Source organism: Balaenoptera physalus (assembly GCF_965194825.1).
Source record: "Balaenoptera physalus genome assembly, chromosome: 1".
NCBI lineage: Eukaryota > Metazoa > Chordata > Mammalia > Artiodactyla > Balaenopteridae > Balaenoptera > Balaenoptera physalus.
In genome coordinates, this window is record NC_138882.1 from 153,355,667 (window position 1) to 153,368,545 (window position 12,879).

Below are 12,879 nucleotides of genomic sequence, written 5' to 3' on the forward strand. Positions count from 1 at the left end.
CACATAACCCCTGCTAACATGAAACTAAAAGTTTCATGTGAAGCAACTCTTGATACTTGTTTATTAACTTGTGAATTTGCCTAATAACCAGGACCTCTTCTTTCTCCCCCCCACCACTACCTGGTATACTTTGGTGTTAGATTACCTATGTGTTAACTTTTGCTAGATTATGCTGCACTAAGAAACAACCCAAAATATGAGTAGCTTATAATAACAAAGGTTTGTTTATTGCTCACATTATAGGTTCCCTAGTAATCAGCTATGGTTCTCCTCCACGATTCTTTTTCATTTCAGGATCCAGGCCGAAGGAGCACCCCCTATTTGTGACTTACTGTTCTCTTGGCAGAGAGAAAAGAGCAAGAGCTGGTGGAAGCACACAATAGCTCTTAAAGCTTCTACTTGGAACTGGAACGTTCTCATATTTCATTGGCCAAAGTAAGTCACATGGCCAAGCCAACAGTAGGGTATCCACAGAGAGGCACTACAAGTCACATGGCAACAGGCAGGACTGTTAATACTCTTGTAAGAGGAGAATAAATGATTGAGGATTATAATACAACCTACCAGACCTTAGGATGGTATAACTTTTTTTCTTAGTAAAAAAAATTTTTTTCTGCCCTGCGGCAGGCATGTAGGATCTTAGTTCCCCGACCAGGGATTGAACCCTCACCTTGCATTGGAAGCACAAGAGTCTTAACTACTGGACCGCCAGGGAAGTCTCCTTAGTAGAATTTGTTATACTTGATTTTTTCTTAATAAAAATAGCAGCCCCACCCTTTTCTTTTCTTTTTTGTTTTTGTTTTTTTTTTTTTGGTTTTCACTGCATTGGTTAGGATCACAGTGGCTTAAACAAGAGAGAATTTATATCTCTCTCAAGTAACTGTCCAAGTAAGATAAGTGGTATAGGGCTGATATGGCAGCTTCATGATAGTGTCAGAGACCTAAGCCCTTTTCTCTATTGTTCTTTTATTCTCAACCATTTGCCATCTCTCAGTCTGGGTAGCTGCTCCATGTTTCACCACCAAATCTGCCTTCTGGACAGCTGGAAGAAGGACCGTGAGGTAGAACGCATTCTCCTTCCCTGTAGGTGCACAACCTGGGAGTTGGGCACATTATTTCCTTTCACATTTCATTGAGGGGAACTGGGATTGCAAGAGAGGATGAGAAATATAGCTTTAGGTAGATGTCCACATGTTCAAGTAAGATTTAGGGGTATTATTACTAAAGAAAGAAGAGAGTAAAAGATATTAGGGAACAATTAGCCATCTCTTTTTTTTTTTTTTTTTTTTTTTTAGCGTTCCATAAGCCAAATATATAATAGACACGACCTACTCCTTAGCCATCTCTTTTTAATTCAATTAATTTAACTCATACGAAACCTATGAAGAATAGGTGTCGTTAGCACTTTACAGATAAGGATGCAGGCTTTGCAAAGAGGTGAAATAATTTGTTCAAGATCATACACCTAAGAAGTAGTGGAATGGGCTTTGAATTTAGGCCTGATACCAAAATGTGAGTGTTTTTTTTTACAAAACTATATTGGCATTCCAACATCTCTTATTTTCAAGCACTTAACATTTTTTTCAGAGTAGTAATAAATAGCTATTGACTCTTTAGAAGGAATTCTTCTTACATTTATGAATATTTTACTTTATGACAACTGATAGGTGTTTATGATCTAGCCAATGAATAAATAATTGCTTTAAATTATAATAGTGTTAGAATTTTTAAAAGTCAGATTTTGATTTTGATAACTTTAGTTTAAAAGTTTTCCTTTAGAAATTAGTTACTAAAAATTTATATGTAACTTTGCATACTGATGTCAGATTTTCGGATTTTTACATTTTTCCCCAAACTGAAAATAGCTTTATTGTTTTATTCTAATTATAAAAGTAGGAAGTGCTTATTATAAAAAACATTTTCAGAGAACACAGAGTAGTATAGAGAAGAATGTAAAAATAATTTATAATTCCATTATACAGAGATAATTACTGTTACCATTTTAGCTATGCCTCTCAAAATTTTTTCTCCGTGCATTCACTATGTGTGTTGTGTACGTGTGATGTTTTTAAAATCTAAAATGATCATATTTCAGTTAAAAAAAAAAAGCCTATTTTACCAAGATACACCAAACACTCTTTGATCATCTTACTTTGAAGAGTAAATTGGCAATTTGGATGGCTTTTTCCATTCTCACTTAGCTGTATCGTATTAGTATAGTTAATTAGCACAGGCTGTACTTAACTTAGTCACTTAGTGAGCTAATGCTTTCTCAAATGTATTTATGTAGTAACCAGTGAGTCTATAATGTGATGATTAATAAGGTACAGTTTGGAGTTCAGAATTTCTTACTATTTATCAATTTTTTTCTGGGTACTAAAAATTCAACTGAATTGTCTTTAAATAACTCTTTGTTATTGATGGAATGTATTTCATTTGCTTTCTCTAACAAAGTATTTATACCCTTCTCTGGGTGTAGGGTGAATATGTAATTTTTTATTCAAACTGGGACATGTTTGAGAATGAAAGGGACATTACAAATATTTAAAGTTTTATATGTTTTTTGACTTTTTTTTTTTTTGGCCATCAAAATGGTTTTATTACATTGGTAGATCAGTAAAATAGTTCTGTTTTCAGAAATAAAATTTTATAAAATATTTGTTCTATAGTACAACAACAAAATAAAGTCTTTACATTGATTATGAGAATATTTAAAAACAAAAGCAGAATAGTTATTCTGGGTAGTAGTCATATTTTTTGTCAGCTTCTTAGACATGTCTGTCTCTAATGTTGTATCACTAATACTTTTCTGAACAATGTCATTATTTTCCAATGTAGTTTATCTAGTTTTAAGTTTTTTCATAAAGTTATCTGCAGCATTTTTCAAAGTTACATTTTATGGTGTGTAGTTGTTAACCCTTACAGTTGACTCTTCTCTGTAACCAGTGCTATATATATATATTTTTTGGCCATGCTGCCTAGCTTGTGGGATCTTAGCTCCCCGACCAGGGACTGAACCTGGGCCTACGGCAGTGAAAGCACCAAATCCTAACCACTGGACCACCAGGAAATTCCCAGCAATGCTATTTTTAATTGCTAACATACTCTCTCTATATGTTGTGAACTACCTGGCTACCTCAGAAACAATTTTGCTAAATGGAGAATATTGTTAATTCTAATTTTTTTCTTATTGAAAACTGTAAATTTATCAGCCCCAGTATTTTCACAGGCATTGTCTTTTTGCCTCTATTAAAGGTACTCTTTGACAAATTTTTAATAAGACAAATCTTGTCATATAATTTGTCCCTATTTATGATTATTTTACATGTTCCACTAAATTTAGATGCTGTGAAATCATAGGCTCTCTGTAATTTCATGTCATTCCAGTATAGAGTATACATTTATCCAGTTAAAAATAGGAAGACTTTTGGTGGAACTTATAGAATTCATTACAAAGTGTAATGATAGAATTTCAAAATTAAATCTTGTATTCTGTTTGAACTCTCATCATTTAATTTGTTTAGTACTTCCCTTGCTTTTGAGGGATATTTTTCAATGTCTTGGCAAACTTTCTAATAATTGATATTTGCTAAAAGCTTCAATAGCTGAAGTTTTTTTTTTTTGGATTTTTATTCATTGAACTTTAATCTTTGATTAAAAATTTCCCACTGATTTTGAACAATATGCAACCAGTCATTAGAGGACTTGTTTTCAAAAAGATTCAATACTGAGACACTTAGGTTGGATCTATAAAGTCAGTCTTTCAAAGATTCCAGCCTTTAAAATCTGATGACAGGTTGCAAGTAGGGAACACATATTGCCATGTTTAAGTATTTTTTTGTTTTCAATACCATTTTTATACTTAAAATTTAAACCAGGGATATGTGAAAACATTTGTAAATTTTGGCATTTGCAGCTAACTCATTAACAGTGATGCCACTATAGCTCTATGATAAATAGAAGTAGCCTTAAAATTTTTATGCAAATTGTCTATCCATTTTCTAGAGAAATGAAAATTTAGTACTTAATTTTGTATTAAACATATAATTTCTTCTCTTTAGCTCATTGTTCCTGAAAGGGTTTACTGGATAAAAAAAAGAAAAAAAGATTGTCAAACAACAAAATAAATAAACAGTTGTAGAATTATACCATACAATAAATGGCAAAACCACCTCGAGTTTTTAGACTGTTGACTCCTCACACATACTTCATTTGCGCCTAACCTGTAATTTCTCACTTCCTTGGCCGGCTAGTGGCCTGATGGATCTTGCAGGTCATTGCACATGTCACTGTACTGACTGGCACATCAGTCAGTAGCACCAGGAGCCAGCAGAAGCACCAGTGTAAAATATTTCTTCCACAATCTCGAACGGATATGAGGAGTTACCTGTCCATGGTTGCTTGTGTCTGAGGATACTTTTCACTGAGTCTTTTGCATGGTGTCCTTGAAAAGGTGTTAGTTATGTTTTATCTGTAAAGAGTCAGGAAAAAAGTGGAATTATTGTTAGTCCTCTTTACAATTTCATCACTTGTTCAGTGGTTAGAGCACTTAGACACTACTAGCTTGGCCAGAAGTTAGATGTATACAGTAGAGGTGTACTAAATTCATCCTGGTTTATTTTAGTGTAGTGATTAATAAAAAATAGTTCATTTAAGAAAGTGAGAAATCTGAGACAAGTGGTAAACTGGATGGGATGCTGAGACAACAGATTGTACTGTCCTGAGCAAACCAGGGCATATGGGAAACAGCATGGTAATGTGAAAGAGGATGGAGCTTAGAGTGAGACAGTCCTGCATTTAAGTCCAGTCTCTGCCATTTAAAAGCTTGGACAAGTAACCTCTCTAAGACTAGGTATATTAGGGTTCTCCAGGAAAACAGAACCAGCAGGACAGACACACACACACACTGATTGATTAATTTTAAGGAATTGGCTCATGTGATTGTGGAGGCTGGCAAGTCCTAAATCCGCAGGGCAGGCTGGAGACCTAGGGAAGAGTTGATGTTGCAGCTGAGTCTGCAGGCGTTCTGGAGGCAGAATTCCTTCTTCCTTGGGGGGGCCTCAGTCATTTCTCTCTTAGGGCTTTCAACTGGCTGGATGAGGCCTACCCACATTATAGAGGATAATCTGCTTTACTCAAAGTTTATGGCTTTAAATGTTAATCACATCTTAAAAAAATACCTTTATAGTAACATGTAGACTGGTGTTTGACCAAACAACTGGGTAGTTAATGGCTCTTGAATCTGTCCCCTTTTCCATCCTTATTTTCTTTACTTTTAGCATGGCAGTTGAACAAGTTGTCTTCTATAACACTTTATAATCTTATCTATAATCCTTATCACCATTCAGAACTCCTTACTATTCTCTTCAAACATAACTGAGATGTCCATTGATTGCATGCATTTTTGCATGCTGTTACCTTTGTATAGAATCACCCTCTCCTCTTCTCCCTTACACCTCAAATTTCTGTACTGATGTCAACCCTATGAAGCCTTCCTGGACTTCCTTCCTGGTTCCAGAACACTCTTCACATTCATGTACAGGCAAACCTGAGCCTTCAAACATCGATACTCCTAAGCTGCCTTTCAGATGTTCATCAGCTGACCAAGGAGCCCTTTGAACTGTGGTATGAATTGAATAGCACTCCCTTCCTGCAAGCATTTCAGATCTGATATCAGTATCATCTTTTTGTTCATTCATTTGTGTATTCATTTGATTATTTTACTGAAGTGGTTCTTGAATCGTATTCATAGGTACCTTGGGCACTTCGGTAGAGGATGAATGCTTAAGGCTTTGGGCTTTTCAATTCGTCTTTAACCAAATCATTTCACCCCTAATTTGTTATATGTTGGGTTTCTGAGTAAAATTTTACATGAGGAAAAGAGTTCTGATGTCAAAAATAATTTTAAAATTCTTGTTTTATTTCTTGTCTACCTGATTCTTGGTAATCCATGTGACTGCCTTTATTCAATTTCCCTTCCTGCCCCCAGAAAGAAACAATACCAAACTTTTTGAAATCAAGGATATTTTAATCGTATTTATCTTTAATTCATATATCTGTTGGATGAATGCAAATATATTAATAGAAGTCATTGAATAGCATTTAATTTCTAATTATTTATTTATTTTAGTTATCAAGTGGGAATCCTCTATATGAAAAATACTATAGACAGGTAAGATGTTTGTTTCTTTGTCTTCTTAGATTGAACATAGAATATACTTTCAACTCCTGATTGTATATATGCAGATTACCATCCAGATGAATAAATTTGACATTTCTTGTTTTCATTTTCTTGTGCTTTAATCTCCTGCTTTGATTAATGCTTTTAACAAGCTCCCAGAAAAATGAAGGAAAGATAATTAAGCCCAAACACTTAATTGTCTTAAATATCTATCTTAAAAATCCATGTGGCATTAGATATATTCATCCAGATATAAACATCCAAATTAATTTATAAGCTAAATAGAAATGACTTTTATGTTGTTTTTAAGACTTATTAAAGTTTAATTTTCATGAAGTTAAAACCGTGACTCATACAAATATAAAATGAACGTGTGTCAAGGATTTTTTTCAACTCATTAATTATTGGGAGAACCAGTGAGGTGTAAAAATGGGAATATGAGTTACAGAGATTTATATTCTCTATCAGAGAAAATTAATTTCATTGGTATGGATAGGAATCATTTGCATTGCTATCAGTTTTATATAATTTAACTTCTACCCCTACAGAGTGTAAAGTAGCCGAGTTGATAGAAAGTCAAAGGTGCAAACCATAGATCAGATTATCTAATCTCCTGAAAGTGTAGACAGTGTTATTTGCCCATTTCCTAATATCAGATCATTTTTCTTGATAATCTCTTCACCTTGTGATCATAATTACAGAAAAGGCTGGTCTCCTTATACAAAGAAACTGGATAATCTACGTATTGCAGCAAGTATTAATGAATCACTATAGGTCTCCTTGTGTGACTTGCAAATCTAAAGCCATACACTTACTATTTAACAACTTCTAAGGCCAGCTGATTAATTTCTGCTTGAAATTTCTAAAGAATCTCAGATTGTACTTTTTAAAGCCTCTTCTGTTTTAAGGCTAGGATCCAAACTTTAGAAATCCTCTTCTTCATATTTCACATGCAGTATAAATTTGAGTGCATTTACCTCATCTTGAGGTTTCCCATGTCTGCTAAGGTTTCTAGCCTGTTACGTGACCTTGCTTTACTGCTTGAGTGACTGGGATCTTACAAACATGTTGCAGGCCAGTCTTCTTGTGGGGCCTTTGTAGACATTGGTTGTACATAAAGTCAATCCCTGATCCTTAATAGCGGCTTGTTCTATCTGAATAAAAGAGAATCATTCTCAAATATGGCCTTGTTTTTGTACAATTGGTTTACTCAACTATAACCTGATAAAAAGGAGAATAAATTGTTATTTAACTTATTTGATAACTATATGGCCATACAAAGTAAGGACATTCAGTTAAAGGATTTGGTTTTGATTTCTGAAGGGTCAGTGAGAATCAAATACCATTGAAAACTATTTCATTCAGTTTACAAAAGCAGAGCCTACTAAATTGAGGGATGGATATAGAGTAAGAAAGGGCTTTTCCACATATCCATTAGAAAATAGAATAGTAAAAATAATACCAACAATATTCCACGTAAATAATCATAATTGAATTTTCCTTAACACTTCATTCAGCCCTGTGTACTTAATTCTTGTTCCCCTGCCTCTTGGGTCAGTAGTCTGCTTTCAAGAGATATATCTACTTCCAGAATGCAGAGTCCTGGAATTTTGACTTGGTCTAACAGTACAGTCTGAAAGTTGTCTAAGTGATGTCAGCCCAGAAGTCTTTACCCACAAGTCTATCTTTTGAAGTGTTAATAGTTCAGAGTATGTGGTATCATACTTTCCATGAGGCTCTGAGACTCTTTCTTTGTTAACAACACAGATTGTGGCCTTTAGCTTATGGCAGAGCCTTTAGGCAGGCATCAGAGTACAACAGAAACTGCCTGTAGATGACAAAGGCTAAATGACTGTGTTTAATTATTATAATAACCAAAAGAATGGAAGATAGTAAAATTATTTATTGGAATATACTACATAAATATGTCATAAGAGCTTGGTCCGGGTTTCCCTTTCCCCTCAGTGCCTCTGTTTCTAGGCTTTGTGGGGGTAGTTGTTCCTTTTTTATCCCACCCTGGTCAAGGGGTAGGCAAAGAAAAGGAGTTGTGGAGAATTCTAGAGGCAGAGTTCCCAAGGCATCAGGGAAAGAACGGAAGACCATATTCTTTCTGTACCTCCTTGTTACCCCAAATTTGGATTGGGCAATTCTTTCCTTTTTGCTGAGTGCCCGATTTATCCCATGTTCTAGCACTTGAAAGAAAGGATTTCTCTTTTGCTTCTTTGCTGGGATTGGTCTGTCTGGAATGCTTTGTATATGTTTTAGCAAGCAATTTTTTAACTAAAGTGGAAAAACAGCTAGCTCACAAATATCCTCGTATCATGTTACTACTATTCCCATGACTTTTAAAAATTTACTTTTCATTTTTACAAATAGAACTTTACTTTAGGAAATCTCTACGGAAGTGAGAGTCGTTATTTTTTTTGAACTGTTTTTTTGTTCTTGGTGACCTCGTTCTGTCTTAAAGGAAAGTCCGCATCAGTTAAAATGATGTGTTTCCCTTAATGTGCTTTAGGAACTTAGCAGTTTTAAAAATTTCTTTTAAGTTTATACTGCAGTCACTGCTGGTTTTAGAACTGATATTGCTTTGATTTTTTAAAAAAGTGTTGCAGTTTCTTAAGAGTAAGTATAAAAGCAGAAGTTAATTATTTAAAGATATTTGAAAAAAACCAGATAACTGTGCAGCTATTCCCATTTATCAGACGACCTCTCCAGGAACTATTGCCCTTTTCCTCTATTGCCATTTAAGTTTATTGGAATTTAAATGGCAGCTGTAGAAGACTTGGAATCAGAAGACATGTATTAATGTTATGACTCCACTAATCTGTTCTACTTCCTCTGAGCTTCAGGGGTTTTTTTTTGTTTTTTTGTTTTCTTGTTTGTTTTTGTTTTTGTTTTTTAATTTGGCCACGCTCTGTGGCTTGTGGGATCTATGTTCCCTGACCAGGGATTGAACCCGGGCCCCGGCAGTGAAAGCACTGAGTCCTAGCCACTGGACTGCCAGGGAATTCCCTGAGCTTCAGTTTTATCATGTGTGTAATGGGCATGATAAAAAAAACACTTTGTAGATTGACAGTGCTGTCTAGATGGTACTTTTCTCATATGGGTCTCCAATATTCCATGGCCTTTGTTAGTCAAAGGATTCCTGTTCCCTTTTTGAAAAAGTCAGTTCCCAAATTACAGGGAGAAAGGTAAATAATCATAATTTTGTCTTCATGTTTGTTGTCAGCTTATGGTTTGTATCTTTTCAGGTTGATACGGGCAATACTGGAAGGGTATTGGCTTCTGATGCTGCTGTATTCCTGAAAAAATCAGGACTTCCAGACCTGATACTTGGAAAGGTAGTATTTGTTCATTGTAACTAGATATAATGAATATTTATTAGTGTAGATAAATTGGGAGCAAATTCCGAAAGATAACCATTAAGAAACTTAGAAGTTAGAACTGTCATGGAAGCAGTTACAGTAATGCAGTGGAGGGAATTTCTGGTGTAGTGATTTACCCTCTTGAAAAATAAGGTGTTTTTCAGATTTTTAGAAAACAAATTACTTTTTAGTAGGATGAAATGAGGAAGTAATAGTACATTTGAGTGATGTGGGGAGAAACAGTGCAGGCTGGGAACCTTGCCACCCACTCAGAATTGGCTCTTTCCCTACTTCCTCTATTAGAACTGTCTCTGTGTTTAATATGTGGTAAATAGAGTAGGGGATGAGAGGCTTAGGAAGGAGCACAAAGACGTGGAAAAGTCCCTCTCTTGGCTTGATCTCCTTACAAATCCTTATGTATGATATTGATATGTATTCAAACCCTGAAAAATAATCATTATTAATAACTTAATTACTCACAAATAAACATTAACTAAGAATATCATCTTAATAAGGATCTAGAATCAAGGTAGCATGTTCTAGTAGAAAGAGTATTGGACTTGGAGTTAGAACCTGGGTTAATAAAAAAGTCATTGGACTGGAAGTTAGAATATGGTCTTCAGTTCTTTCCCTGATGCCTTGGGTATTCTTGAGTAAGTCACTTAACCTCACTGGACCTTAGTATCTTTGTGTAGGGTTGCACTAAGTGATCTTTAAGGTTTCTTTCCACTTTTAATTCTATGATTCTTAAATCTGACTACCAAAGAGCATGAGGTTGTAAATTGCAGGGATTTAATTTATCTTTAAGGTGATTTTTGTTAAAATTTTTTTTTCTAAATTTCAGATCTGGGATTTAGCTGACACAGATGGCAAAGGTATCCTGAACAAACAAGTAAGATTCAGAGATTGACATGAAAAATTTTTGAGTGATTCAGAATAAAAAATAGTCAGCAATTTTTTGTATTTTTAAACTAAAAATTGGTTTTTACCAAAATTAGGGTTTTGCAAGGGCAAGTGTTATAACAGTGAAAATATTTCCAATCAGTAGGCATTAAAATACCTAATTCCCAAAGGTTAGTGTTAGTTTGGTGACATTTAGTTCTCCTGGAGTGTTGTAGTCTGTTTGGGCTGCTGTAACAAAATATCATAAACTGGTTGGCTTGTAAACAGCATAAATTTATTGCTCACAGTTCTGGAGGCTGGAAGTCTGAGATAGGGTGCCAGCATGGTTCTAGTGAGAGCTTTCTTCTAGGTTGCAGACTTCTTCTTTATTCTTACATGGCAGAATGTGCTAGCAATTTCTCTGAATGCTTTTTTGTAAGGCACTTACCCCATTCATGAGGGCTCCATCCTGATGGTTAATGCACTTTCCAGAGGCTCTACCTCCTAATGGCTCTACCATTATTTTTGGGATTTTGAATTTCAATATATGAATTTGGGGGGACACATTCAAACAATAACATGGGATTTATTTTTCTTAGTTATTCAGGGAGACTTTGCTCTTTGTATCTTATTAATTAAGTTTCTTATGTGTACAGGGTTATAAATAAAAGTGGATTTTATTTTATTTTATTATTTTTCTTTAAATTTATTTATTTATTTATTTATTTTTGGCTGTGTTGGGTCTTCATTGCTGTGCGTGGGCTTTCTCTAGTTGGGGCGAGCGGGGGCTACTCTTCATTGCGGTGCGCAGGCGTCTCATTGAAGTGGCTTCTCTTGTTGTGGAGCACGCGCTCTAGGCACGCGAGCTTCAGTAGTTGTGGCATGTAGGCTCAGTAGTTGTGGCTCACGGGCTCTAGAGTACTGGCTCAGTATTTGTGGCGCACGGACTCAGTTACTCCGTGGCATGTGGGATCTTCCTGGACCAGGGCTCGAACCTGTGTCCCTTGCATTGCATTGGCAGGCAGATTCTTAACCACTGCGCCACCAGGGAAGTCCAAAAGTGGATTTTATTATTCATGTGTTAAGATGGTATTGTGCATTTGAAGGGAAGCTCTTGGCTAATCAAACCTGAGTACAGTGTATTCTGGTCTAGGTCTTATCTCTGACATATAAACCAAAAAATGGTTTACAAGCCAGAAGTAAACCTTAGACCAGAAATATGTGAAAGTGGTTGTGGGCATTGGACACCATCAGAGAACTTTAAAGTTCTGCTTGTTGGGGATGGATTTCAGAGTTCTACAGGATTAAATTCAAAGCTTGCTACGTGCTAATACATTGGCTGAGTACTACTACCCAAAGCTAATTTTCCCTATGGGGATAGCTGAAGCTAACTCAGAAAAGGGATGGAAAAAATTAGATGAGGGGGTCAGAATACCCAGTCTCTTATCTAAGATTCCAAGGTTAGATTGTGGTCCCCATTGGACCCCTGGGCAGAAGGGCCAGTGTGGTACATTGGAGACACAGGAAAACTAAATTCGCATGGGCATCCAGGGTGCTCTGTACTCAGTCAGCAAATATTTGTTGAGTACCTGTTTTGAGCCAGGTTTTGGCAATGCAGAGGTGAACGTGACAGGATGTGGTCCCTATCTTCATGAACTTACAGTAAAATAAATTCTTCACTGCTGTTCCTAGACTTTGGATGTTTAGTTTGAGTTGTCTTTGTTATATCCAGGTGGCTGGATTTATGGATCTGCAGTTATAAACTTTGATGTTTGCATTGGAGGAATAGATTTTTGAATTAACATATGAAATTAAGAAAATAAACCAATACTTACTGAGTTTCTATGTGCCAAAAATGATAGTGTTTTCTTCCTATAGTGTGGTTTTAATTTTGTTCCTTAAAATACATTGCAAGGTAGATATTAGCCCCCCTTTTAAAGAGTTTTTTTAAACTTGCCCAAGGCCTCACAACCGGTAGCAGAACTAGAATTCAGTGCAATACTATTTCACTTCAGAGCCCATCCATACTATGGGAGTGGACCTGATTACCTAAGAGTAATTGAATTTCATTAGAATGAGAAGAGAAAAAGGGTTATTTAGAGTTCAGCATTTAAAGGATGGGAGGAGACATTGATTTCAACAAAAGGTACTTGAAAGATCAGAGGAGAACTAGGAGAGCTTTATGAAACTATGCCAGTAGAGGAGAGCTTCAGGGAGGATCATACTGCCCAGGCTGCCAAAAGAACAAGTAGGGGGTGTTTCCCTGGTGGCGCAGTGGTTAAGAATCTGCCTGCCAATGCAGGGGACATGGGTTCGAGCCTACTGGTCCGGGAAGAGCCCACATGCTGTGGAGCAACTAAGCCCGTGTGCCACAACTACTGGGCCTGCACTCTAGAGCCTGGGAGCCAAAACTACTGAGCCCATGTGACACAACTACTGAGCCCACGCGCC

General features: G+C 36.0%; 1 protein-coding gene and 1 pseudogene across 4 annotated transcripts in view; one reads left to right on the plus strand and one right to left on the minus strand.

The window, feature by feature from the left end:
- LOC309645229 (SCAN domain-containing protein 3 pseudogene) overlaps positions 1-12,879 on the minus strand; it is a 203,951-nt pseudogene that overhangs the window by 139,452 nt on the left and 51,620 nt on the right. The window lies entirely within an intron of this gene.
- EPS15 (epidermal growth factor receptor pathway substrate 15) overlaps positions 1-12,879 on the plus strand; it is a 157,149-nt gene that overhangs the window by 25,254 nt on the left and 119,016 nt on the right. For all 3 annotated transcript variants that reach the window (XM_082429174.1, XM_082429172.1, XM_082429173.1), the window contains exons 2-4: positions 6,131-6,172; positions 9,433-9,522; positions 10,391-10,438. In XM_082429174.1, coding sequence (XP_082285300.1) covers positions 6,131-6,172; positions 9,433-9,522; positions 10,391-10,438 — 180 coding nt within the window. The remainder of the gene's footprint in view (positions 1-6,130; positions 6,173-9,432; positions 9,523-10,390; positions 10,439-12,879) is intronic.